This window comes from Patella vulgata, chromosome 7, assembly GCF_932274485.2.
Source record: "Patella vulgata chromosome 7, xgPatVulg1.2, whole genome shotgun sequence".
Lineage (NCBI taxonomy): Eukaryota > Metazoa > Mollusca > Gastropoda > Patellidae > Patella > Patella vulgata.
Window position 1 is genome coordinate 50,834,203 of NC_065885.2, and position 27,668 is coordinate 50,861,870.

At 37.3% G+C, this 27,668-nt stretch overlaps 1 protein-coding gene across 3 annotated transcripts in view; it reads right to left on the minus strand.

Moving 5' to 3' along the window:
* LOC126827152 (protein bicaudal D) overlaps positions 1–26,364 on the minus strand; it is a 51,697-nt gene extending 25,333 nt beyond the window's left edge. The window contains exons 1-3 of one of the 3 annotated variants that reach the window (XR_007682586.2): positions 26,057–26,364; positions 23,706–23,798; positions 19,329–22,887 (exon numbers count right to left, since the gene is read on the minus strand). Coding sequence is in view for 1 of the 3 variants with exons in the window: in XM_050556383.2 (XP_050412340.1) it covers positions 20,749–22,887; positions 23,706–23,798; positions 26,057–26,167 (2,343 nt within the window). In the remaining 2 variants the exon portion in view is untranslated. Of the gene's footprint in view, positions 1–8,154; positions 8,199–18,958; positions 22,888–23,705; positions 23,799–26,056 lie in introns of those variants that run through there. The other 2 variants (XM_050556383.2, XR_007682589.1) reach the window with 2 other exon arrangements.
* Positions 26,365–27,668: the final 1,304 nt, after the last annotated feature.

Here is a 27,668-nt window from a genome sequence, read left to right on the forward strand (position 1 = left end):
GGCTGTTGGAATGTGCAGTCAACATTATCCTGTATTGTCTGGAGTGCTATACATACTATTGTGATCTAGGCCATCCCCCCCCCCCCCTGCAGCGATTTCAATAAGGAAAACATGGTGGTCCCAAAACATGGACACTGCCAAACTTTAAATGTTTATCCATGAACACGTCTAAATGTTTCTTCTTATGGTTCTATTTAAAGCAGCATGTGGACAATAAATATATCAAGTTTAGGATATTCATGTCAGTCAACAAATCTATGCGATGATCTGCTCCTTAATACAAATCTTAAGCCCTCGTCAGACTGGGGTGGCGTTCATACAGCTTTCTAGGTCAGATCGCAGAACCTTGACGTAATGCCCCCGTCTGACTGGGTGGCGTCCTTACTGCGCTGCTGCGACCGTACAGCGACTAGAAAATGCACAAGGTCGCCGGCAAACGTAAACACAACGCGAGAAATTGTCCCCAAAAATTTACAAACTTGATGAAAGTCTCGTTCTTTACCCCATCAGACCGGGATGGCGCCTTTACTGCGCTGCTACGGCGATGGAAAATGGCCCCAGAGTGCGTCAAGATCGCCATAAGCGTGGTAAAAGCGTGGTGGAAACGCCAGATATCGCGCTGTGGTCTCGATGGTCGCAAAAGATCGCTGAGTCACGGCGTTTGTTTTGAGCATGTTTAAAACAAACGCCAAGGTTCTGCGATCTGCCCTGGAAAGATGTGAAAACGCATTTTTTTTTCAATTTGTAATATTTTGAGACATTTTCGTACGTAGTGTTCACGTTTGCCGGCGATCTTGTGCATTTTCTGGTCGCCGTACGGTCGCTGCAGCGCAGTAAGGACTTTCAAGGTTAGATCGCAAAGCCTTGACGTTTGTTTTGAGCATGCGGTGACTAGGTGATCATTCACGACCATGGAGACCACAGCACGATATCTGGCGTTTTCACCTCGCGTTTACTGCGCTTATGGCGATCTTCACGCGCTCTGCGACCATTTTCCGTCGCCGTAGCGTCGCAGTAAGGACGTCACCCCAGTCTGACGGGGGAATAATGAAGTAGTAGTAATGAAGAAGATCATTGGCCATTTGAAGATAATCGTTGGTCATTGGTGAAAAGGCGCTACTTTGGTTAAATTCTGCTGATATGAACGCTTGTCATGCCAGCCCATCCATTTATACTTTTCCTGCTATTACGGTGACTACTGAATACAGATGAAAATAATCATGGTCTCATATTGCAAAATTATACACCAATTACGCCCCTTCCTTAAGCCCCCGTCAGACCGGGTGGCGTTCTTAGTGCGCTGCTGCGACCGTACAGCGACCAGAAAATGCACAAGGTCACCGGCAAATGTGAACACAACGCGAGAAAATGTCCCCCCAAAAATTACAAACTTGAAAAAAAGTCGCGTTCTTACCGCGATCTGTGCGATTATACCGCGTTCTCACGGCGCGCTCGTCACGAACTCCATAAACACAGTGGGAACCCCATAAGATCGCCATGAGGACGTGGTGCAATCTCGCAACAGTGGTGACATCATCGTAACAATGCCATGACAACGCCCTAAGGACCCTGAACGCTTGGCGGAGTTGTGGCAGACACGCGAGGGTCGTGGTGAAGACGCCATGAAGTGCCCGTTGCAAATGTTACAATTTTCGCCACGTGTGTACTGCGTGTGTACTGTGCGTTTACTACGTTCATGGAAAACCACATTCTTACAGCTTTCCAGGTCAGATCGTAGAATCTTGGCGTTTGTTTCGAACATGCTCAAAACAAACGCCGTGACATGGCGATCATTGGCGACCATGGAGACTAATGCACGATATCTGGCGTTTCCACCACGCTTTTACCACGCTTATGGCGATCTTAACGCGATCTGAGACAATTATCCGTCGCCGTAGCAGCACAGTAAGGACGCTACCCAGGTCTGACGGGGGTATTACAATGACCGTGAACGTCCAATTTTGTCACAAACATTTTATGATTTTTAACCAAAATAACATATTAGGCACAAGGAACATTCAAATAACAATATATAGTACTGGTGTTGATAAATTAAGTTAACTTAAAGAAAATTCCACACGATTCATTCTCTCCCAAACGAATGCATGATTTTAAGACGACCACTAGACCTGACATACCTGAGCAATATAAAAATTGTAGGGTCACAACATTTTAAGTAGGAGCGTTTTGAAAATAGGGTAAAAAAAGGGTCGTAATATGGCAAATTTTGCCCCCCAAACAACCATTTCCAGTTATACCGGAAGTTGTCATTTAGGAGTCCCCATAGACCAATTCTGATTGAAAATTGCTGACCCCGCCGGGTTATCGTTTTTTTTCCATTTTCTGCATGGTCCTCTTGTGGACACGCTCATAACAAGTACCATCATACCATGGACAAGGAACTGGCTATGAATTCGCCACAGCCATCTTGGAAATGTAACGTCCTAACAAAAGTTTCATGCTGATCGTATAACATCAATTGGCGGCGCCTTAGAATGTTTCGATGAGCGTCGCCCCCAGAACAACAACAAAAAATAATTTAAAAAAGCGCAATTTTGAGAGTTGTCATATGGTTATATTGTAATGAACAGTACATAGATTATTTTTAACTCAGCATTTTATTGTGTAACAAAGTCCTGTCGCTTTTATTTGACATTGGGATCGAAATTTCACTATATTACATTCTTTCCCATTACATTCTTTCCCATCTCAGGTAACTGCCCAGAGAATATTAGTAATGCTCGTCGGCGCACCCCAAGGAATATGGAATTTCCATGCTACTATGATTGGTTGATCACTTAAAATCTCTGGCCAGTAGATTTAATATGGGAGCAGTTATGAGAAAACACTTTCAGAATACGTTGTATAAAAGAATATTCCGTAGACCCTTTAATACACATTTTCTATCCAAAGCTGATGTTATTTCTCCAACGAATCAAACAGAGCTGTCGGTCCTAGACGTTGACACAAATATATTTGTTAAGGAAGATGAACAAAGATATTTTTGTTTAGTTGCAAGTTAACAAGTTCAGGATCAGTTTAGTAATTAGGTTTAATTTTTGGACCTTTTTTTCTGTATCTATTAACTTGTCCGAACACACACACACGCAGGACATGGGTCGCTGTAGAATGATCATCGGGTTTGTCATCGAATCGAGTGTCGCAGCGTGCACTTGACAAGGCGTAGGGTGGTCCGTCTAAACCCTTTTCCGGGGCAGCACTTTTCCTACATGAACTGTACTGAGAAGAAAAGTTATTTTTCGACTACTCCACTGCCCCATTTTGTATTTTAATATGATTGATGGCCCCCAAAAGGTCTTTGCTAGCTGCATTTTCCTGGTCTCCAAATAATGCATAAGAATGTGTAGTTATCTTCACAACACCCACATCATTCATTCAATCGTCTAAGTCGAGAATACCATAATTTGGTGTTTAGTGCGGTATAAGGCATTATCAACGCACTTACCATTAATAATACATAAACAGCTGTCTAATTATACTAAATGTAACCTAAGCTATTTTGATTTATAAATAGATAGAGGAATTACTATTACAGAAGTGTCGTGTGTGCGTCATGGTCCTAAAGGCAGTATAGACTTAGATCACATGAAATAATACACGTGGAAAAGCTAGTTTCATTTTGTTAGTATTGTTTTATTTATAGTCTGTAGACGCACCAGTATATTGGGTCAGCTGTTCCAACTGGGATATCCGTCTCCAGGTTCGAAGCGAAGCTTTAGTTATTACACCTACATTTCTTGGGAAATGCTCTTTGGTCGCACAGCCTGCATCTTATAAACAGTAACAGGTTTAGTCGCGTGCGTCTAATGAACATATACAGTTTTTATCTGCTTACAGTTAACGAACAGTATAGCTTTAAGCTATTACACAAAACAGATCACAGAGCGGCTTGAACTGGGACAGTTTGCCTCTTTATAAATAGTATAAAGAGTTTTCCCAGTCCATTAGAACTTACCTGTATATATGTTTCAATACATAATAATACTTGATAGTTTTATACAGTTTTGTTCCGTTTGTTCAAAGAGAGAGAGACGAACATAGCACAACAGCTTTTTAGCTAGTCCGCTGTCCGCCCTATCCCCTAAAGAGATTTTACCGGGGTGTGGGTCCTGAGCAATAATTGCAGCAGAATTCCCCACACTACCAAATCGCTACACCATCTCGTGGCCAAAACAAAAGAGGAGCACCACACACACAAAGGTTTCTTTTGCAATACAAACAATTCTGCTCAGAGTTGGTTGTAATAATTGTTACTCTTTTTAGCGTGTGTCATTATTTTACTATGGTGACCGATTGGTATCATGTGGTGATGTCGACCATCACAAGACGACAAGCCGACAAGCCGACATCACGACATTTCAACCCGACATCACGAAATTTCAACCCGACAATACGACATTTTCAACCGACACCAAAACATTAAAAATGTATAATGTCGCGTAAATGTTGTATTGTCGGGTTAAAATGTGATGTCGGGTTGTCGTGATGTTGGCCATGCTCCTCTCAATTATGTACACTGATCCTGGTGTTGGTCAAGAAAGTTCCCCAGGATTATGCAGCTTGGTTTCTCCCTGTCGGTAGTGCAGGACGAAGGGCCTTGCAAAGAAAAGTACCTAGTTATGTAGATGGGACCAAAAGACAAGCTCCCGTGTACACATTGGCGTGCACATAAAAGACCTCTTCACAGTTTGAATTTGGTGAAGAAATGCCACTGTCCAGTGAAAATTTCCATCATAGCACACTGCCGAAAATGGGGTATAACGTCCTATTTTTCTGGGAGCCACGGTGACTCATTGAGTAAGACGTCGACTCGCTAACGTTGAGGTCCCGTGTTTGATCCCTGTGTTGCTGAAAGTTCATTGGGAATTTTCGGGCGTGATTTCAGTGGTGTAGTATGGAAGGACTGGCAAGGGATAATGTATAGTCGATCGGATGGGACGAACAACCGAGGTCCCAACAAGATGTTTACACTATTTGAGTAAGAGGGGCGGTCATTTTGTCCGGCAGTTTTGGTCCGATTTTCACGAAATTCGAACTCAACCAAAATTACGGTGTAACAAGGATATATTCGGACGTTTTTTTGTGTTGTTTTTTTTAAATCGGAATAATAGTTGTGACCTCGAGAAATGGGGTTTAATCACACAAACTAATTTTTCTTAATTTTATTTCAATAATTCGCTTGCGCGTAGGGGTCTTTAGCAGTGGGAGGAAACCGGAGGACCCGGAGAAAACCCACGAGATTGGACAGGCGACCCTACTCCTTGTCACGTACAACCGGGGATTCGAAACCACGCCAGTTGACTCAATGACAGGCTTTATGATACAGCACGCACGTGCTAACCATTCGGCCATCCATCCCCCCACCTCGAGAGGGACCACCAGCTAAAAACGCGATTTTCGTACAATCAGGTACCATAATTAAGGAAGTTACGATCTGAAATGCGCGAATATCGACAAGAACCAAGATCTTTTGGATATAAACATGCATTTTAAGTTTCATCAAAATCGGATCAAAATTGTGACCTCTAGAGGGTCCACAACTTTGGTATACCAAATGTTTACACTATTTGCGTACGAGAGGCGGTCATATTGTCCGGCAGTTTTGATCCGATTTTCACGAAATTCGAACACACATAACATTATAAAATATATTCAAACGGTTTTTTTTTTTTAAAAATTGGATAATAATTGTGACCTCTAGAGTGGTCTTTCTGTATCGAATTGTTCCAACTGTGAAGGGTTCTCTACCGACAGGGAGAAACCGAGCTGCAAAATCCCGGGGAACTTTCTTGACCAACACCAGGATCAGTGTACAGTATTGACAGGAGCATGGCCGACAACCCGACATGATACCATTTGGCACCTAGAAATGGGCACAAATTAGTCGCAACGCATATAATAATGTAATATGAATGTATATAAACTGATTTACATTCAACCGTTTCTGTTTTTATTTGAATTTCTAATCAGTTATGTTCGGCGAAATACGCGAATAGTGTCCAAATTGAATGGCGTCTGGTTATTCCAGTCGACTCCTGTAGTGATCTCCTATGTGATATGTTTAGCATCGTGCGTCGATTCGCTTCATTACAAATGACCCCCGAAAGCATTCTGGCACGCGATTCGTGTGCCAATTTTAAAATTTTCATTTTGTCTTAAATATTGGATATCAGAAGCCCATCTTTACACAGTAAGATAATCACATCAATGTGTTAAAACTGCTTTGCCTCGCTCCGTTATTTTACGTACATGTTGTATTAGAAAAATTCAAGATGTCTTTCGCTTAACCGGATTCGACGTATGATCCTTACCTGTAAGATTAGCCGATATATTAAGACTTGGCAATACGACACAGACATTAAAGGCAGTACAATCTATTAAACTTGTGAATATGTGTACATATGTGGTTTCACGAATATATCTACAAAAGTTCGTCCAAAAAAGACAAATATTCGAATATGTCCGACAAAAACATAATGCTGTGTCAGAATGTTGCTTATTATGGTAGGTAAGCCACTCAGTAAAAGAACTGATCGAACGAATATGCAAAATGTGATGAAATTTACCTTGCCTATTTATCTTGTCGGACATTTCAGCCCAAAATATTGAGCCGTTTGGAAATGATCGACAATACATTTGATATAGGTTAAATGTTCGCCTCCAATAAATAGTTCACTGTGGGACCTAATAAACGCGACTACTTGATATCGTTTTTAAACTATCAAAAACACGAAAGAATATGGGAAGTTGTCACTGCGCATACGTCGAGGTCAAGCAGTATGGTGCCAGATCGACAATGGCGCACCGTCCCCGCCATTACATAAATATTCAGTAGCGTAAAATACAGTGGAAATAGGCTTGATCTGAGCCGATTAGCCCACATCACGTTTTTCCCTTGTACCGGACTATGCAATGTCGAGAGGCACGTCACGCGGGAGAACATACTTTACCAGTGTAAGTTTTAAAAAGAACGAAGTGAAATTACTTCGACGACCTTCACCTATACTGTAGCTCCAATCTGAACGACAGACTCACCCTACCTGCAGAGAAGTGACTCTGACACAGTGAATAGCCATGATATCCATATGACGTTATCTAAACGTCACAGGTCATGAGGTCACATCAACAAACAAATGTAAACACCATCATTATGATCATTATCAACATTACAAGACACAATGTTACATTGTAAACAATAGCCTTCTTGCAGCCTTTAGGACTGTATAATCCGTACAGAACGTCTTATCGCTTCTTCCAATGATTTTTCACAAAAATAACATCATCTACAACTCTAGATTTGACGTCGGCATATTGGCACTATTTTGTGCTTCGGTCGTGTCTATTTCAGATATACACAATCAATTCTGTTAATGTTTTTAGTGTGGGGATTGACTAAAAGTTAATTTCTTTCAGTTCTAAACAAAAATTTAAAACTTTAACGCAATTTTAAAAAAATAGCCAAATTCTGGCTGGGATTACTGAGCAAAATGGCCATTCACTGTATACGTGCGAAAAAAAAAGCCAGCTACCATTTAATTTTCGTACGTTAGTTACGTACGCTGTAGCTCTTAACCATCCTTATGGAAAATGGTTGTTTTGTGTTGAAGTGTTAACGGAAATCGGAAGACACAGGTATTATTTTGCTTTCTTGTGGAAGCACAAGTTTACGGTGTACTGCCAGGAACTGTAAACTTCAATTAGTGATCCCGACAAAATCCATGCGGTTAAGGCGTATAATAAGCATATCATATTTCATACAATTCCCTCCAGGATAATCCGGTCCTGTTAATAAGGCGGGTCTAGAAGCTCTTAAAACTATACAATAACTGCTCTACGTTTATATTTCTGAGAGATATGGTATTTCACACAGTAATTGAATTGTTGAAATCATACAGAAGGATGGGTTGTACTTTTATTCGGTCTTTTCTCTACCTTGGTAAATGCTACATGACATCTTACGATAATGACTTTGCCTAATAAGCACCATTTTGACGCTGACGAGTGCACTCGATTCGCCGACTAGACCGTTCTAGACAATTGGATCATGAATCGAGTCTCACGGGAAAACTGTGTCATCTGTGCCAACAAAAGGGGCGAACAAGATAGCTTAAAATAAGATCAGCGCGTTCTTACCTTCGCCGTGTCACTGTGGTACGACACTAGTTAGGGAAATGAAGTTTTTTTTAGGCCCGAAGTTACTCCCAGTAAGACTGAAATAATAATAAACCAAATTGCGTGTTAGAAAAGGAACAGGAACTGCACCTATTACAACACAACGTATTTTGTATGCTGTTAAAGATACATTCCCGCATACCAACTGGGTGATTTGATGATTAATTTGGACTAAAAACATATTCAAACTAATTAATTTATCATAATTTTGCTTCAAATCCTTCTCAAAATATTGCAGTTGCCAAGGAATACCCTTACTATAAAACAAATCGATCAAAAGAGGTCATGTTTGTGTCACGTGACTTACCTCTCTCTCAGTAGGGCGAAGTGGGAGGAGAATTCATTGCATACACAAGACGATGTTGCCTTAATCGCTAACTATTTATTACAAATATCGAAGCCTAATTAAATTCTGGGATTATCCACTGCCCAAGTTTTTTCCGTGGTTTTTAACTCAGAAACTGTTGTATGTCTAACTCTTTATAAAGTTTATCATGCGCTCTAATCTCCGCGTGCGACCTTTGACGTCACGCGTGCAGACACTCCTAGTCGTCGGGCTGTCGATTAGGGAAACCCTTAAGTTTTGTCCTGTATGCGCTCCATGAGTGTTTTTCAGGACATCCAGTATTTTTCTAGTAAGATTGGATATTTCTACTTTCCATATACACTGTATACCAAAATTGCCATACTTTTACTGGAAATAACCACCCGATAAATACTTTTCTGGGAACCTATCTTTAAGGGTTCTTTTATCAGTTGAATGTTAATTGTCATCTTATGACCAAAAAGTAGGATATCATCATAGGGTCTCTATAGTAGGGTATCCCATGCTAAAACAAAGTCTCGAGCTATTTTCATTATTCAGATTGCGTATTCATATCCTTGACAAGCCTTACTTTTCGTTTCTCTGAAATCCTGACTGCCCTGCTACATCCTCACCCAGCGATTACACCGACGACTCCTTGTCTGTTAGAAGGAACATATCTAAGAGGGAACATATGTTAGTACTAATATAGTAATAATCGTTTTACGACATAGATGTAAAATAACAAGAGCAACATATTACATCTTACAAGAAAACTTTTTTCATCAAAATGTGAGATTGTTAGATTTGAACAACAAAACCAAAATTATCTGTGGTAGGTTCCCCGGACATTCCAACTTCTCCGCCAGTGACGGCTTGTCCCTTAACCCACCCCTGGCGCTTATAGATAGCCTACGCGTGGTATGTAAAATTGCGAAGTAAAGAAAAGGATATTCAGACCGGCTTCAGGGACGGGTGATAAGAAGAAGTAATTAGTCTAGACCAACACCAACCCCAATATCACACCCCTTTAAAGCGACAATGGGTCTGAATAAACCAGAATACTTTGCCGTTATTATCACCAGCGACATTTTGGTAGCCAGATAATTTATTAATTATAGATTTCAAACGTTACATTATTTGAGAAATGTGAAGATTTGTAATAATATTCATAAAGTTTGTAGATGACCATATTGTTTTAACTCTGTGCTAAATAACATTGCTTCTTGAAAAGTCATTTTATTTTTTAAGCCGAACGTCGATATAAAATAATACAAATCTGTGCCGTTTTTCGTTCCTCGTATTTTATGGGGCATGCCATGTACCCATTTACTGGTGAAATGCCGGCAGGAATATCATTGATCAGTGAAATCTAAGAGCGTATTAAATGTATCTAATTATTTGGCTTGTAAGATCAAAAAGCGTATTAGTTACAGATTAAAGAGTAAATATGAAATTAGTTGTTTTCCAGATAATCAATATTAGGAATAAATGACTTTTCAACGCCCGCTTAATAAAACACAAATCAAGCCAAAATTTGTATCCTGTTATCATCACGGTAAATATGGCAGTATTGATCTGCACGTGTCCAACAATGGTTAATAGTATCGACAAGGACACAGGTGACATTCAAATTCAGAATAATACATCTCCGGTTTGGTTTGAGACTTTTAGAAACCTTAACGGCCATATTGGATTAGTCTAAATGTAGACTGCGAAATCTGATGATTCGTGTTGTATTAATTAAGGAAAACGTGTGGTGAAATCCGGACGGAAGAGACTCGAGTTTTACCGCAAATTTTCAATCATAGCATCCCGAGAGAGAAACGGAAAAATAAAGTATTGATAGAACCGTCGCCTAAATGCCAGTTATCATATCCGCCAATTTATTCAGTTTTTAAGATTCATTACTTCCATTGATTTGAACTAAAGTGTCGTTTACGGAAGAACTAAAGGGCAGTGGGGTTTGATTAAACACCACACGGCATTATCATTCTACTTCCAACTATTAAATTAATGACCTATATAACATAACCTGTAAGGGGGATTTGTTGCCATGTAATAATAATAATGAGGATGATGATTGATGATATGATGGGGATGGTGATGATGACATATGGGTTGACGTCCTACTTTTCTGCATCAATTGGGCTAATGACAGTGGCCTAAACTTATGTCAAATTCCATCTGTCAAGGGTTCTTTTGCTTGCACGTTTCGGTTTTTCGTACCAGCCGAACGAATAGACACTATTCGTTGCCAGACCCCTGTCCTGCACCATTGACACGAAAACCGAGTTGGAAATTCCCGGGTATCACCAGTATCGAATCCCGGACCTTCCCAATAAAAATGGAAATAATTCACCGATCCTGTCATATTATTGTTAGATTGATGTGTGGAATATTATACTTCCGTTAATAACACGGTTCTAAGAAACGTGCAGTTGCATTTTTATTGTCCGGACACGATAATACAATTCAAACCAATGGCTTCCATGACAAATTATTTCTTTTTCAATTGGAAGAACTCTAATCAGACCGGGGTGTCTGTAAGGGGTGGGGTTGTATAGATATTCCGTGCCTTTACTAAGTTTTCGCCGGTCTCCATTAGCCCAGTCGGTGCAGAGTAGCAAGACGTTAACATTCCAATTATTTTGTTAATTACATGCATATCTTGTGCAACATGCCTTTTTCAATACGACAATTACAATAGAAATTATTATTCAGTTTACCGGAATGCATTAATGTTTGAAATAGGGCATCCCCCCAGGGCCAAAGCCACACCCATTTTTTTTCTGTGTCTGTGTGTTGCCTACAGGCCACAATTCTTAATGAATCGTCTTAGAACTTGGCATATGTATTCCTTATAGCCTAAAGGTGGCAGCTTTTGCTTTTGGTGCATATACCAACCCCCAGGGGCAGAGCCACGCCCATTTTTTTGTGTTTATCGTATACAGGCGGAATTCTCAATGGATCATCTTGGAACTTGGCATGTGTATGCCTTAGAGCCTAAGGACGACAACTATTGATTTTGGTGCATGTCACGAGCCCCAGGGGCAGGGTCACGCCCAATTTTGGTCTTTAGAGCCTGAAGGTCACAATTCTGAATGGATTGTCTTGGTATACTTATTCCTTATACCCCAAGGACGACAACTATTGATTATGGTGCATGAACCGAGCCCCTTAGGCCGTGTCACACCCACCTTTTGTTAATATTTTGTTTGTAAATAATCCACAGGTTGCAATTATTAATAGACTTGGATCCACTTCGGCACGATCCATCATAGTGTTGTACCTCTTTATATCTGTCCATGTCCAGCCCCCAAGGGCATAGCCACACCCAAATTTTGCCGGGTTTTTTTGTCTACAGGCGGGAATTCTGAATGGAACTTGGCATATTTATTCCTTACACCCTAAGGATAGCTACTATTTAATTTGGTGCATGTCCCGACCCCATGAGGGATGTGGTACCACACCCACTTTTTTTGTTTATTTTTTGTCTGTAAATACCCTATTGGTTGCAATTTTGTTTAAGTTCGGCATATCAATCATTTCAATAACAGAGTTGTACCTATTTACATTGTCCCATGTTCCACCCCCAGGGGCAGGGCCACGCCCAATTTTGTGTTCTCGGCTACAGTCTGCAATTCTGAATGGATCATCTTGGAACTTTGCATATTTATATCCTTATATCGTAAAGATAACAATTATATATGTTGGTGCAAGCCCCACGTGTTTGTTAATATTTAGTCTGTAAATTTGACAAAACGAACCCAGCGCCTAGCCTTCTTTGCCTCTTGTCATATTACAGTCATTGCAGCTATTTCATATTTCATTCTCTTTATTTTAAAAAATACCATATCAGTCAAAGCAGGAATGTGAACGTATATTGCAGCGGTAGCGATGCTCTCGTTGATATTATTTACGATGTTGATAATCAGATATGGTGTCCGATTTCGTTAATAATAAGTATGTATGCGAAGAATTACTCAAAACATAAAAAAAAACACTTCTCAGTGCAGAACATTGAATATTCTGATATTTATTTCTAAAGTTATTGCCCATGATCAACCTATATTTAGCGAAAAGAGTTTTTCAATGATCCAGCAAATTCCGATAATTTTTTCTAGAGTCATCGGCCTTGGTCATCTTATAGAATCTTGTGAATACAGAGCTAAAAATTATAATCCGATACGCAAGTACAACAAATTTGCGTTAGCTATATGATCTTATACAATTTGAAGTGATGCCTGGTGTTTTTTTGATTAAGAATCGCCATTTCAGTAATTTCTCACACGAAACTACCGTCTAGATTACCTTGCAGTATGGGGATTTACGAATTTTGCAAAAAAAAGTTATTATTTGAGATGTATGTACTATATTTGAATTATTGACTTCTTATTAAATCGAAACTTTCGTTTCAAGCTTTTCCATTTAACCTATAAATGGACAATCTTAACTACAGTTTTTTTCTTTTAAAAACCCCACAAAATCATATCAAGATCGGTATTGAATTATGTTCACACAAGTTCGTAAATCTGGAGATAACTCTGAAAATAGCGACCAAAAAGCTTGATTTTTTATTTGGTACTTCTTTACGACAAAATTGGTAATCTCAGGTAATCTCATTAAGATTATTTTCTCTATCAGTATCTCTGTCTGCAAAGCAGTACGATAACATTGATAACTTTCAAATCGTGAATCTGATAATTTAGGAAAAAATTCGTACAAAACACTGTCTTTAATCGCGTTCACAAAAGAACACTGAACAGTTGGGTGTACCTACAGATACAGGAGGGAGTATGAAAAGGTCACGTGTGCTATATCTTTGTCACGTAGGGACGAAAAGGAACGGAGAGAGAACAGTCCGATCAGACACCGTTCGTAAAGGAACCTAGTCGTTTAGTAAATGAAATGAAATGAAAAGGGGTTTAACGTCCTACTGTTCTGCTCCTAACCTGGGCTAATGAAGACGGGAAGTCGTTTTTAGTCAAATAAGAGACGCAGATCTAAATAGGATATCACGTTCAATAATATCCCAAATCCCCAGAATACATACATAAAGACTGATTTTAAAGCCCTGGAACTGTTTGTGTACCTGTAAATTAAAGGATTTATCCAGCCCTTTGTTCTTTTGCACTAATCTCTAGATCAATTCTGGCTTATAGGAATACATAAATAGCAAGAAACTGAGCACAATTGGTTCCCATAGGAATACAAATGGCTTGCTGTAAAATTTATCTTCCAAAGGAAAGGCGTAAGTTGTCAATAAGTTATTCGTATGACGTCAATCTCGTGGTGTTACAGCGGTTCTGAGCAAAATGTAGAATATTAAATATATATTTACATTATCTAGAATTCCCTGTAAACTCTCGATTTTTATACCCACATTTTCATGTGGGCGTATATTGTCGTCGCCCCTGTCCGTCCACAATTTGTTTGTGGACACTCTACACAGGTTTATCTCCAAAAGATCTCGGTTCTTTTCGATATTGGCATGTATCGGATCGAAACTTCATGGATTTTGACATTGGTTTCTTTCAATATTCGTGCATATCGAATCTTAACTTCCTGAATTATTGCCCTTGATTGTACGAAAAAAATGGCGTTTTTAACTTGTGGTCCCTCTAGAATTCACAAGTTTTATCCGATTTCAAAAAATGTTTTAATATATCACCGTTACACCCTAATGATGGTTGAGTTCGAATTTCGTGAAAATCAGACCAAAACTGTCGGACAAAATGGCCGCCCCGGGCCTCGTACGCAAATAGAAGTCACAAGTTTTATCCGATTTCAAAAAGCGTTTTAATATATCACCGTTACACCCTAATGATGGTTGAGTTCGAATTTCGTGAAAATCGGACCAAAACTTCGGACAAAATGGCCGCCCCGGGCCTCGTACGCAAATAGTGTAATTATTATGGTATATGAAGGTCGAGGATCCTCTAGAGGACACAATTTTGATCCGAATTTGATGAAACTTGAAATACATGTTTATAACCCAAAGATCTTGGTTCCTTTCGATATTTACGCATATTGGAACGTAACTTCCTGGATTATGGCCCCTGATTTATTTTTTAGCCTGTTCTCTATCCATCTCTTGCAAAATGTGGGCGTATCTTTCCTGGCAACCGCTAATTATTAACTGTGTCGAATAGTTAGGCCTATATATAAACAAAATCAAATGATTCAAAGAAGAAAACTGTAGAAAGTCAATGAGTAATTCAAGTTTATGTATTCTTGAAGGGCTTCCTTAGCAGACATTGATATCTTAGAAGGGGGTGTCGTAGAACACGGGTAAGAATCTACTATAGAACGCGGTTATGTGAAGCATTTGAATCCAATATGAACGCAGCGAGATCTGTATTTACACACCAATGATAATACAGAAAGTTCAATTCGAATGTAGCATTCGCGATAAATTCCCCAAAGCCCAATTCCTTGACGAGACAGCAATAAATGGTGTTTCTGGAAGTCTTGCCTGATGGGACAATTATGTACTAGTCCTGTAGATCTGTCAAAATTTAAATAGCACCAGGGTCATTGAAAACAAACCCGTTCGATGGTCAGTGACGGGTTTAACAGAGGTTCATTCATCCTCGTCACGCTTTGTCCTGTACCTAAATCAATTCGTTTTCCATGTGTATGCAGTAGCGGATTATCAGTGAGGCTGATGAGGTTCATTCATCCTCGTCACGCTTTGTCCTGTACCTAAATCAATTCGTTTTCCATGTGTATGCAGTAGCGGATTATCAGTGAGGCTGATGAGGCTGCAGCCTCAAGCCCAAAGATTTTGTAAAAAAAATTTGTTTAGACTTGTCTGATACGATTAAAAACGCATATACAATGAATGTTAGGGGGTGGGGTTTAGGCCCAACGGGAATCAACATAGGCCCTCACCCGAAATTAATTAGGCCCACGCCATTTTAAATAGGCCCTATTGTTTGGAGATCTGATCTTATTTTTTAAACGTAGGCCTACAATGTACGTTAAATCCTTGTAAGTTTTCGGTTATGTCTTGCTTAATATATTGTATCCACGTGACGTCATTTATGGGCATATAAAGTTACATTACCAATAATATCAAACGACTTTGGCTTAAGAAAAAATATCTAGCAAAAGATCTTGCGCTAGTTTCGATGTAAACACCCCATCATGAGGAAATATTATCCTTGAAAATAGGTGTATGTACAGTTGATTTCCGGTGACGTTTCTGCTGTCAAAACATTTTGTACGACAAATTTCAATAGTTATAACTAATATTTTAATAATATTATAACCTGAGTAACGAATCCCGTTTTTAATGTTAGCAACTACCTTGGCTCTAACTTTAAAAACTAAATAGGCCCTCCAGCAACTGCCGCCTCAGGCCTTGGTGGAGCCTAATCCGCCACTGTGTGTATGGTCGAGGCCCCCGATATATTTGAGTCTTTGACACAAGTAATGTCAATTGTTTTTTAGGTTGCCAGTAATGACACATTCTACAGAATGAAATAGAGATGGCGGTGGGTTATTAGCAATTCCAGGGGTAACGTAGCTTTCTGTCGATTTTTAATAACTATATTATATTCAGTGGTGGCGCAAGAAGTGATTGTGGGACGGGGATGTCTCGTTTTCTGACAATGCCCTCGGTTAAGGATACCTGACTGTAAATGGGGTTTAAATGTCTTACTTTTATTCACCAAAGGCGATTTAGTTTTTATTTCGACTGTCAGTGGATCTTTAGCGCGCTGCAAACATTTAAGCGTGATTACAAAAAGCCGCCTTTATAGCGCCGTTTACACTTGGCTGCGATAAGCGTGCCCTTCTGGGCACGGTACCAGGCCGCGATAAATTTCAAGAAATTGGCCCGTTTACATTACTCTAAAATAACCGGTCTCAGAACCGTGCCAAGCACGCTAAATGTGGAACTCTTCACAGAAAAGTTAATTTCAGTCCCTATACAAATTACCCAGATGAAAACAATTATGATGGTCGATTAAATTTTATTTTGAGTAGCCATTTTGACAGAACTGATGACAGAGCTGTCAAAGTTTGCGGGGAAAAAGGTAAAGGTTCATTTGGCGCATGCGCAGTAATTCGTGCTCAGACCGGTTAGCGTTTACACTACGAAAATTTAAGGCGAGCCGGTCCTGGTACCGTTCCGAAACCACCTCACTTTCGTGGGCCAGATTGGCACCGTACCAGGCGCGGCACGCTTACGTTTGACCCGTTTACACTACAAAAATGCGAAGCGCGCTGTACCTGGTACCGTGCCTGTTTCGCTTAAAATTTGTAATGTAAACGGGGTTTTAGATTATCAAAGCCGGTCTGCAACATAATCCTTAGATATTATGTCAGTGATGAAAATGTCATATGAAATACTATTAATTGGTCGTGTACGTACGCATAAAAGCAATATAACTTCGTGATCGTGAGCAGGTGATATTTATTTTCACACTCACTTCCCTGTAGTCACCATAAATTTTAATTAAATAAATTGACCGTGAATGAATAGAAATAATCAAGTGAAGGAAAATTGTGTGGATATTGTTCTGATTTGCGTGCCATGGTGTCGCAAGTCTACAGTGACATCTCTGAGAAAGAGAAAAGATGGCCACTTCCTCTTTATTGTTCACTAAACATTGAACTCGTATTAAAAGAAACCCCATTTATGCCCTGATCATAAAATATTAGACAATCAATCTTTCTAATTATAAGAGCATTATCAGTACGAAATTATCCTGTAATGGGTCCTATATTGTAAATGTCTGATGTTTCATCACAGTTTGACTTTCAAACTTTCATTAGCTACGTATAATCATTGATACACTGGGAAAATAAATCGAAATTTAGTCATTCTGCTGTTTAGTATAGTAATGATTTAGTAGTTCAACGTGGTTGTAAAGTTGTTTACAGAGATTGACACCGTTCTTTCAGGTATGACTGAACAATTTATGAGCAATTCATCACCCACCACACTTTTCAATACATGCTATACTTTCAGCGAAATCCTTTTTAAACAATTAGCACATCAGCTATCAGATTTAAACATCATCTTGTTTATTTAAACAAGCGGTCGACATGCAAGATACGCCCACATTTTGCAAGAGATGGACAGAAAAAAAGCCAAAAAAGAGATTTTTCGTACAATCAGGGGACATAATCCAGGAAGTTATGATCCGATATGCCGCGAATATCAAAAGGAATCGAAATCTCTGAGATATAAATAAATATTTTAAGTTTCATCAAAATCAGATGAAAACCTTGGTACTACATACTTTTATATTATTTGCGTACAAGGAGCGGCCATTTTGTCGGGCAATTTCGGTCTGATTTTCACGAAATTTGAACTCAACCGTCATTAGGTTGAAACACTGATATATTTTAACTTTTTTTAAAATCAGATAAAAAAAATCTGACTTCTAGAGGGTTCACCACAAGCTAAAACTGGACTTTTTTGTACAATCAGGAGCCATATTCCAAAGAGTTACGAACCGAGATCTTTGGGATTAAACATATATTTTAAGTTTCATCAAAATCGGACAAACATTGTGAACTCTAGCGGGTCCACTTTAACACTATTTGCGTTCAATGAGCGACCATTTTGTTTGCCAGTTTCAGCGCGATTTTTACGAAATTCGAACTCAATCATCATCAAAGTACAACATTGACATGTTTAACCGATTTTTAAAATCGGATAAAAAATTGTGACCTACAGAGAGTCCACAAGCTAAAATCGCGATTTTCCGTACAACCAGGGGTAATAATCCAGGAAGTTATGGTCAGATATGCGCGAATATCGAAAGGAACCAGGTACTTTGGGATATAAACATGTTTTAAGTTTCATCAAAATCGGATCAAAATTGTGACGTCTTGGGTGTCCACAACCTTGACATTACATACTTGAACACTATTTGCGGCCATTTTGTCCGGCTGTTTCGGTCCGATTTTCACGAAATTCGAACTCAATCATCATTATGGTGTAACGGTGATATATTTTGAACAATTTTTTTTAATCAGATAACAAATTGTGACCTCTATAAGGCCCACAAGCTAAAAACGCGATTTTTCGTACAATCGGGGGCCACTATTCGGGAAGTTGCAGTCTGATATGCATGAATATCGAAAGAAACCGAGATCTTTGGGTTATAAACATACATTTCAAGTTCCGTCTAAATCAGATAAAAATTTTGACGTTTAGAGAGTCCACAAGCTAAAAACGTGATTTTTAGTAAAATTAGGGGCCATAAATAGTCCATGAAGTTTCAGTCCAATACATGCCAATATCAAAAGGAACCAAGATCTTTTGGAGCAAAACCTATATTTCAAGTTTTGTCAAAATCCTGTAAGAATTGTGACCTATAGATTATTCACAAATAAATTGTGGACGGGCGGACGAACAGGGGCGATATACGTCCTTCGGAAAATGTGGACGTATAAAAAACAAACCAGAGACATCCTGTCATTTAAAATCTCTAATAATGCTAGTGGTTAAAACATTTTTTTAATATCTTTTAAGTTCTAAAATGTCTTAAATAAAAAATTCTTTACAAGACAAATTGATGGACAAAACCCTGTTAAGATAATATCATATAACATTAAATATATTGTACATGTATCTAATATTATAAAACAGTATTACCCTATCCAATACACGGATACACATGTCCATCACCCCAAATAATACAGTTTCGTGAATAATTCATAACTAATGGTTATGGTTATAATAAATTATATCATAGTGTTTCTTAGTTTCTTATAAAATATTAATAGTTATCACATCTATTAGGTTTGTTTGCAGTATACAAGTATATCTATTGCTCACTGAAAAAAAAGTGTGACCATTTCTTACCTGTTTCACATAAAATAACATACATTATAAATTTCAATAAGATCTGATTTCTTGTTGGCCATTTATAACTTTTAAGCGTAATTGAAGTTTAAAATCATAGATAGAGAAATGCAAAAAAAAATTGATTATAAACATCAAACAAGAAATTGTACCTAGAACTATAAACTTTTTCATGTTTGCAAAGCCCTCAAAAGGATCTCAATTCTATTATTAAAAGATAAATATAACATATATATTTCAACATCAATAAATAGCTACACACCAAGTTTGCACCTATAGTTGCCATGTTCATATTCTTAACTGTTAACAACTTTGTAATAGAACTGTTAAAATCGGATTAAGATGCTAAAAATTTTATCTGTTTACATCAAAGAGAAGACAATCTTGGTAATTCTAGAAATGACTTATATCACATATATGTGTAATAAATTTCAATATCAAAGTTTATATTTTGGAATGAATAAGAATTATTTTGAGAATAAAAAACCCCAGCTAAAACTGTTATCTTTTCGGTAATATATAAATTTCTTACTTGCATCTAATATAATATAAATAAAAGTTGTATTAAATTTAAACTAGTGTGGATATAACATTGCATTTAAAACTATTTCATTGTTTCCATTAATAAATGCTAACACAAATAGGAATAAATACAAATTAAAACATTTAATTTGAACCATGTTATAAATGCTATGATTAGGAATATCAATATATTGAGATTAAAAATATTCTCAAAAATCAAATTGGCAACCTCCAATTTACACCTCCTTTTCTAATATTGATGAATTGATTTATCATGTGATACATTGAATAAAAGATTTATATGTATATAGTATATATTTAAGTACTACCAAAAGATTATAGAAATGAATTAAAATCAATCTAATGATTAAATTATATCAGGAGTCAACTTCAAGATAAAGTATTAGTGGAAAACCTACCTTTCCATAGAAGTAACATCATTATATATATGCACTGCAAACAACCTCAGCAAGTTTTGGAAATATACATAATTGCTTTATAATAATTTTATACAAAAATAATCAAAACACTTAGTACAAAGAGCCCTTTATATCATCCTAGATATTTTTTTGGTTTAAGACCATACCTTAATTAATATCCTATTTTTGTACAAATTCCATTCTAACCATCTGACTAGAGTAGAATGGATTAAAATGTATACCTGTATAATCCTGTTTATTTTTATAAAATAATCTTCTCTGAGATAATACAAGTATACCGAAAGCATACACTAGCCATTCATGCTTTAAAAATATTGTTATCTAAAACATTTATAGTTTGCATTTATTAAGTTTATACACAGTGCACATCTCACTGTGGATCCATAGACTTATAACCATACATGTATTATACCATTCCTTTCTACATGTATACAAAACCACTCAACACAAATCACATCCTAATAATCACGCTTTTGATATGACCTCCGCGTTTGACCTTGATCCTCAAATGAAGGATAGTTTGTTTTGGCCTGATTGTTTTTGGGTCTAGGAACACGTCTAATGTTACGCCTTTCACGGTCGAACTCGAGATCCTCCAAACGTTGAGTCAGCACTAATTTTTGCTGTATCGCCATTCGCAGTAACGAGTTCAGAGTTTTCTTTTCTTCTTCGGCAGCTGTTAACTGCCTCTGCTGTTCATCTAACTGAGTAACATATTCATCACAGCGTTGAGCAAACATTGCCCTCAACGATGCAAACGTGGCTGCATCTTCTTTCAAAGCCTTCAATTCATTTCTTAATTTCATCATCGTTTCTGTTACAATGACTTTCTCATTTTCATACTTCTGCTTAAGATTGGCTAACGCAACCTCAGCGGTAGATTTATTGGCCTTGAGAACACTACGTAATGTTGCAATCTGTTCTCGTTTTGTTGATAACATAGCCTTCAACTTTACGACCTGTTCCTGAACTTCCTTCAAATCTGCGTTTTCACCATCATCAACATTTTGGCGTGTAACATCTAACAGATGATCAACAGCTTCTCTAAGATATTTAACCTGGTCATTAATAGTCTGTGAAAGAATGTAGCAGGAGGTTGGATCTTCTCGTTTATCTTGAGAATCTTCTCCAGTATCAGATACAGGTCCATTCTCTTCTGAAGTAGTCTTAGTTGCATCTGACTGGCTTTCACCATTTACCTTAGATAGAGCTGCAGCAGCTTTAGCGTGATCAAGAACAACACGACTTGGAGTAGACCCACTCATTTCACAAATCAGATGATACAACAGAGCTAAGTTATCTGAGGTGTTTATAAGTTCATCTTGTGTTGCATTGAGATTATGCTGATCTAACTCGCCTTCCGAAACTGAAAATTTAATTGTCTTCTCCAATTCTTTAATCTTGTCAGCATGCTGTTGTAAGGATTTTTTACTGACTTCTTCATGGATACCGCTTGGTGCCAAATTACGTAAATCTTCCAACTCAGCTTCTAAACCTTTTAATTCTTTGGAATATTTCAATTCATTATGCAAAATATTTTTCTTCATTTGAAGAATGGCCTTTTTCTCTGGATCCTCCTCTTTATCAATTTCAACTGTTAAGTTCTCAATGGAAAATAGATTAACAATGTCTGAGAGATCTAGGTTTCCTAATGAGCTTATTAGACTCTTCATTTTTTCGGATCTATCCTTTTCCTTAAGATATGCCTTTTGAGCTTCATCATAACGTTTTTGCGCTTCACTCACTGATGCTTGAAGCTTGAATTTTTCATTTTCAATTTGTTCTATAAGTTTTTCTAATTTTTGCACCTCAGTAACCTGAATTTCACTTAAAATATCATTAACAACACCGGCCCTAGGTTTCGAAATATTGTCATGTTTTGAGAAATCAGCCTCAATCTGTTTTAAAGCTGGATGATCCTGAGTTTCAAGGTCCTCATCTGCACCTGTGTCAATATTATCTGAATTAATATTGAACTTAAGACCATCAGAGAGTCCACCGAAATGAGCCAAATTGCTAATGTTGAACATGGATTCTTGAGCTAATCGCAGATCTAACTCCTTTTTGAGACTGTGTTTCTGATCACGTTCCGCTTGAAGGGAATTTAAAGCTTCTTCCAAATTTTGTTCAATAATTTTCTTTAAGTTCCCCAACTCACTTATTTGACTATTTAGGTCTTCAGTGCATTCTTGAAGTCGTTTATTTTCATGTTTCATGGCTTCGAACTCCACTTGGGCTTGTTTCAATAACGATACCTGTTTCTGAAGACTAATATTTTCATCTTCTAGTTCTGCATAGTCAGAGAGATTTCTGTTTTCACGGATTTTATATTCTCTTATTTCATGCCTTAATTGTTGTTTGATAGTTTCCAAGTTTTCGTTCTGTAGTTGTAACTCAGAATTAAGGGTTCTGTAGCGTTCATTTTCTGATTTGGTTTGTTCAAAGCTTTGGTGCAGAGTTCTTAATTCTACTTCCAGGTCTGTTATGTTTGATCGCAATCCTTCTTCTCGAGTAGCTGTTTCTTGTAAAAATTCCTCTTCATCATGTATTCCACTTTCATGGTGCTTTTTAAAAGTTATCTGGTGCTTACTCAATGCCTGAAAAATACAACATTAATCAATGGTAGCAATATTTATGATGTGGTTTTAAAACGGTGTTAATAGCAAATTTGGTATTTATCTTTATCCACTAACTAACAGAACTTTAGGTTATGGAGACCGTGTTGTGAGTTGGGCTCTAACAACAAATCAAAACAACTATGAACAAATAAAAAGGGGTTTAATGTCCTACTGTACTGCTTCGACTGGGCTAATGAAAATAAAATGAAATGGGGCTTACGTCCTACTGTTCTGTTCCGACTTGGCTGATGAAGACGGGCATACATGTACGCCATGTACAGTGTGCTATGAGGGTAATTTTACCAGACAGCCTACTCTTATATCAAATTCCTACCGCCAAGGGATCTTTTATTTGCATACCAATGTGTATACTGGACCATACAAGTATGGTTACCGTTAACTATGGATGCAAGGGAAATAACTCCATAAAAGAGAGATGTCTGAAATAGTGTACTCAGACTTCCAAATGACACAACAAAACCTCTAAAATCATTAACAATGCAATGTATTGCTCTCTAAATAGTACGATAAAACAATATGAAGAAAGCCTGGCTACTGTGACTTTACCTTGATGATTCATAAATAATACATACACAAGTGTATCTACATCATAGTATAATAATCTGAGATCAATACATTCCATTTGTAGAAATACGCATTGAGTGAACTTGTGCAACTTGATCAATGTTTGTACATTGTAGCTCTGCTGACCATATGAGTCGATTTCTATCTGAGTATAATTTCAGACACAACAACCAATTACTACATGTATTATTCAAATGTATATAAATACAAACCTTTTCAGCGTAATCAAGCTGATGTTTCATTTTATCAAACTGATTTTCCAGATCTTCAAACTGTTGTTCCAGTTGCTGTTTTTCTTCCAAAACCTGAAATAGTTATTCAGATTATTTATTTTTAGAAAAGATGTTTTGAAGTCACTGTTGTTGTTGGGCCTACCATTACCAGACCAACCCTATTTTTGGGAGACAATTTTGCCAATTTTTTCAACTTTTTTTTCTCATTTCCCAGGACAGATCCTATAAATCAGTCTTGGCTTGGATTTCCGCAGACAGATTCCAGCACTGAAATTCTGGTATTGACAATGGTCTAAATCATATTTCCAGAAACTTGCTCAGTAATTAAGCTATAAATATTTGGAAATAAACACTTTACAATGCAACAACAAAAACTATATACGGGTAATGCAAGCATCGATGTACATGTATGTTATTAAAATATTGATGTATTAGTTCTTTTAGTTCTATCCAATCTTACCCCACGAAAATAAAATCTGACCAATAATCTAGACCAACAAACATTTTTAGATGTAAACTTACAAAAGAGTAAAATATAAGCATTGATATGTCTGTAAATGATAACAGCCAAGTAGTTTGAATTTTATTAAAATATTTTAATTTATTTTTCTAAATGTATCCTGTTTTTAGTAATACTAATAGACCCATTTCGAACTGGTTTCACACAAAAATGCATTCCTTTCCTCAAATTTAGTAACAGTAGTAACAAGCTTCATTTCATTTTTCATTTAAACTGTCCATGCATGTATATTATAAGCTTAAATGTACCAAACAATATACATACGATGATACTATGTATTGTATTAAACTTCATATTGCCTTGGCTATTGTTTTGTCATTATGTTGCAAATTTGATATTACAATTCAAAATTTATATAACCCAAAATACAGAATTGTGAATGAATTTCAGAGTGAAATTGTCAACATAATTGACCTAGAAATGAATTCATTATACATGTACTTCTTCTACATTCAAGTTATACTTGTTCTAAAACTTTTTTTATTACTTTTTTATTAAATATCCATTGACTGTATGTTGATGCACACTGTAAATATGGACAATATAATTAATTTGAGAAATATAAATGCCCCTTTGTTAATTTATTGTACCAGTAATGTGGATGTAACTAGGGTATGCATTTTAATGTACATGTAAACTACACGTATGGTTATTTGAGAAAAATTAAGGGTGTGTTCTGTTAATTGACTTGTATAACCTGAACCACAAAGAGTTCCTTTTGGCCTTTATACTAAAACTTGTTGTCTATAAGTCTCCTAACATGCTCAGCAACCTCTAAACACATGAAGTTATCTAATTTTACTTAATAACAGTGTCTATCAAAGTACAGTAGTTATTTATGACTCAAGATACATTAAAGAAATGCAATGGGATCCAACTTTCCCTGCTAAATCTGGGCTAATGAAGATGGGAATGCACTGTTCTATGCCACTGCCAGGCTCTCCATCCTGCATCACTAACAAATGGAAACCACGCTCAAAAACCACAAGGAACTTTCCCAGGTAGGCCTAACACCAGGATCGAGCCAAACACCTCCAGATTATTGAGCAGGACGGAATTCCAACAGTGGAGGTTTCTTCAACATGCACACCAATGAGCTGAGTACATGGGTGGACTGCATTTTATTTTTTCACTCTGTATGAATGAGTAGACACTTTGCCTTGCCAAACCCTTAAACACTTTCAGTTGGTTTTGCCTACGTCATTTATACAGTTATATTTTCTTAAAGTGAATACCTCTACGATCCACAATAGAAGAATGGCCAATCCTTTCTAGAATTTCTATAGACCTATGAGTATGACAAAGGCCACCTACTAAACTCTGTAATTAGTACTAGTAGGCCCACAAGTACTACAAAACTGAACATATGAAGAAAAAAAAAAATGTTTCCATTGGATTACGACTGCCAATGTTGACATGATCAGATTGAGCACAATACCGTAGACTTAATAATCCAGTCTCTGAATCTGATGTGATCAGTGATAGAGCCTCTGCGTACCACCAGAGAAAGACAAAGTCATCAATACTAATGCCCAATGGCGATTAAGCTTACATATCAAAGTCGCAAGATAAATAAATGTTTAGACCTAGGCTAGTACGGAGGTATAAAAGACTCAAAAGTTGGATTATTCAGTCTATCTCTAGTCTATGAGTCTATGCAGGTGAATGAATGAAAAGTATAGCCTAGCCTAGTTCAGTACCATATAAAATATTAAGTCTACATTACAGTATAAATACCGTACAGAGATATTAGATTAAATCGCATCTCATTCACATTTAATATAGTCTGTTGTACACAAGCCACACTTACCTGTAATCCATATTCAGCAGCTTGCACTTTTTCAACTGTAGTTTCCCTCAACTCAGATCTTAAATTTTCCACTTCCAACCGAAGTTCTTCGATTGTTAGTTCGTCAGACATTTTGTAAGATTATTAGACCTCCGTGGATAACTTAGAGCGAAATTTCGATAGGTTTATGAGGGTGTCTTATCTCATGAAAGCGCAGTTGGTCAAACATATCAGATTTTACATGAGTATTTCAGCTTGTTTAGTCATCCATTTTGCAATATGGCTGATATTCATTTATGGTTGCAGATCTACATTCCCCACCTCACACACATTCGCTACCATTCGGCTAACAGATGCATTCATTGACCGACCCTTCCGGTAGTTAGGTTAATGAAATGATTTGAGATCTTTCTAAGAACTTTTTACTTAACAGCCAAGGATGATAGATTTTTTTTACTAAAAGCTATTGAATATTATTAAACTGACAATTTATTAATACAGCAGGATGTAAGTCAGTAATTAACAACAAGTGGACGATAATGTATGGTAATCGTGCGCGATGGTTGTAGCCGGTGAATACCGATTTGTACATCGGGAGTCTTCGGCAAGGTCATAGCCGGTTCGCAAACTCCCACGCATTGATTGATATTCATGCTGTCAGGGGGTGCATATTTATGTAGTCCAATCCCGTATAATTTCTGAGTGTTGATTTTGTGAAAATCGTTAGTCATTTATACAGACATGGATACAACCCGTATTTTCAAAAGATGCTTTATTCAAATTTTGTTTATCTTAATTCATTCACCTCGAATTTTTAGGTGGATGAAAAATTCAAATTTTCAGACAGTCTAATGCAATCGGAAATGCAAAGAAAAAAAAATCTCCCAAAATATATTAACGATCTTCTGTGCAGCTTCTTGGGTAACTAATGTGTATTGCATTTCATGCGTGTCAACAACTTAAAGTATCAAATCTAAAATGTATTCTTATCAATCCGATTGAAAAGAGACCGATCGATCACATAACAATATGATGTTAATTTTACGTTACATTTACGTAAAAATGGTCAGTCAGTTTACCATCATTTTGCTCATCTTTTTAACGATAATTTTACGTCAGGAAATGACGTTAATCTAACGTAAACTTTACGTCATTTTTACGTTATATTTACGTCATTTTCTGACGTAAATCTAACGTAAACTTTACGTCATTTTCTGACGTAAATCTAACGTAAAATTTGCGTAAAGTTTACGTCATTTTCGTTAGATTTACGTCAGAAAATGACGTAAACTTTACGTTAGATTTACGTCAGAAAATGATGTAAATATAACGTAAAAATGACGTAAACTTTACGCTAGATTAACGTCATTTCCTGACGTTAAATTGTCGTTAAAAGGATGAGCAAAATGATGGATATCTAACCGATCATTATACCGTAAATCTAACATTAAATTAACATCATTTACGGATGCAATTCTAAAGTCAAATTTTGATGAGCATTAAAACCTTCAAAATTATTCATTATTTGCGGCAGTAAATGGGAAGTACATTCAACCAATAATCAAATTTTCCTGACCCGTGGGTGAGGCTAAAAGTTGAGTGGTCCAACGTGTGCGCTTTAGATCATAAGGTC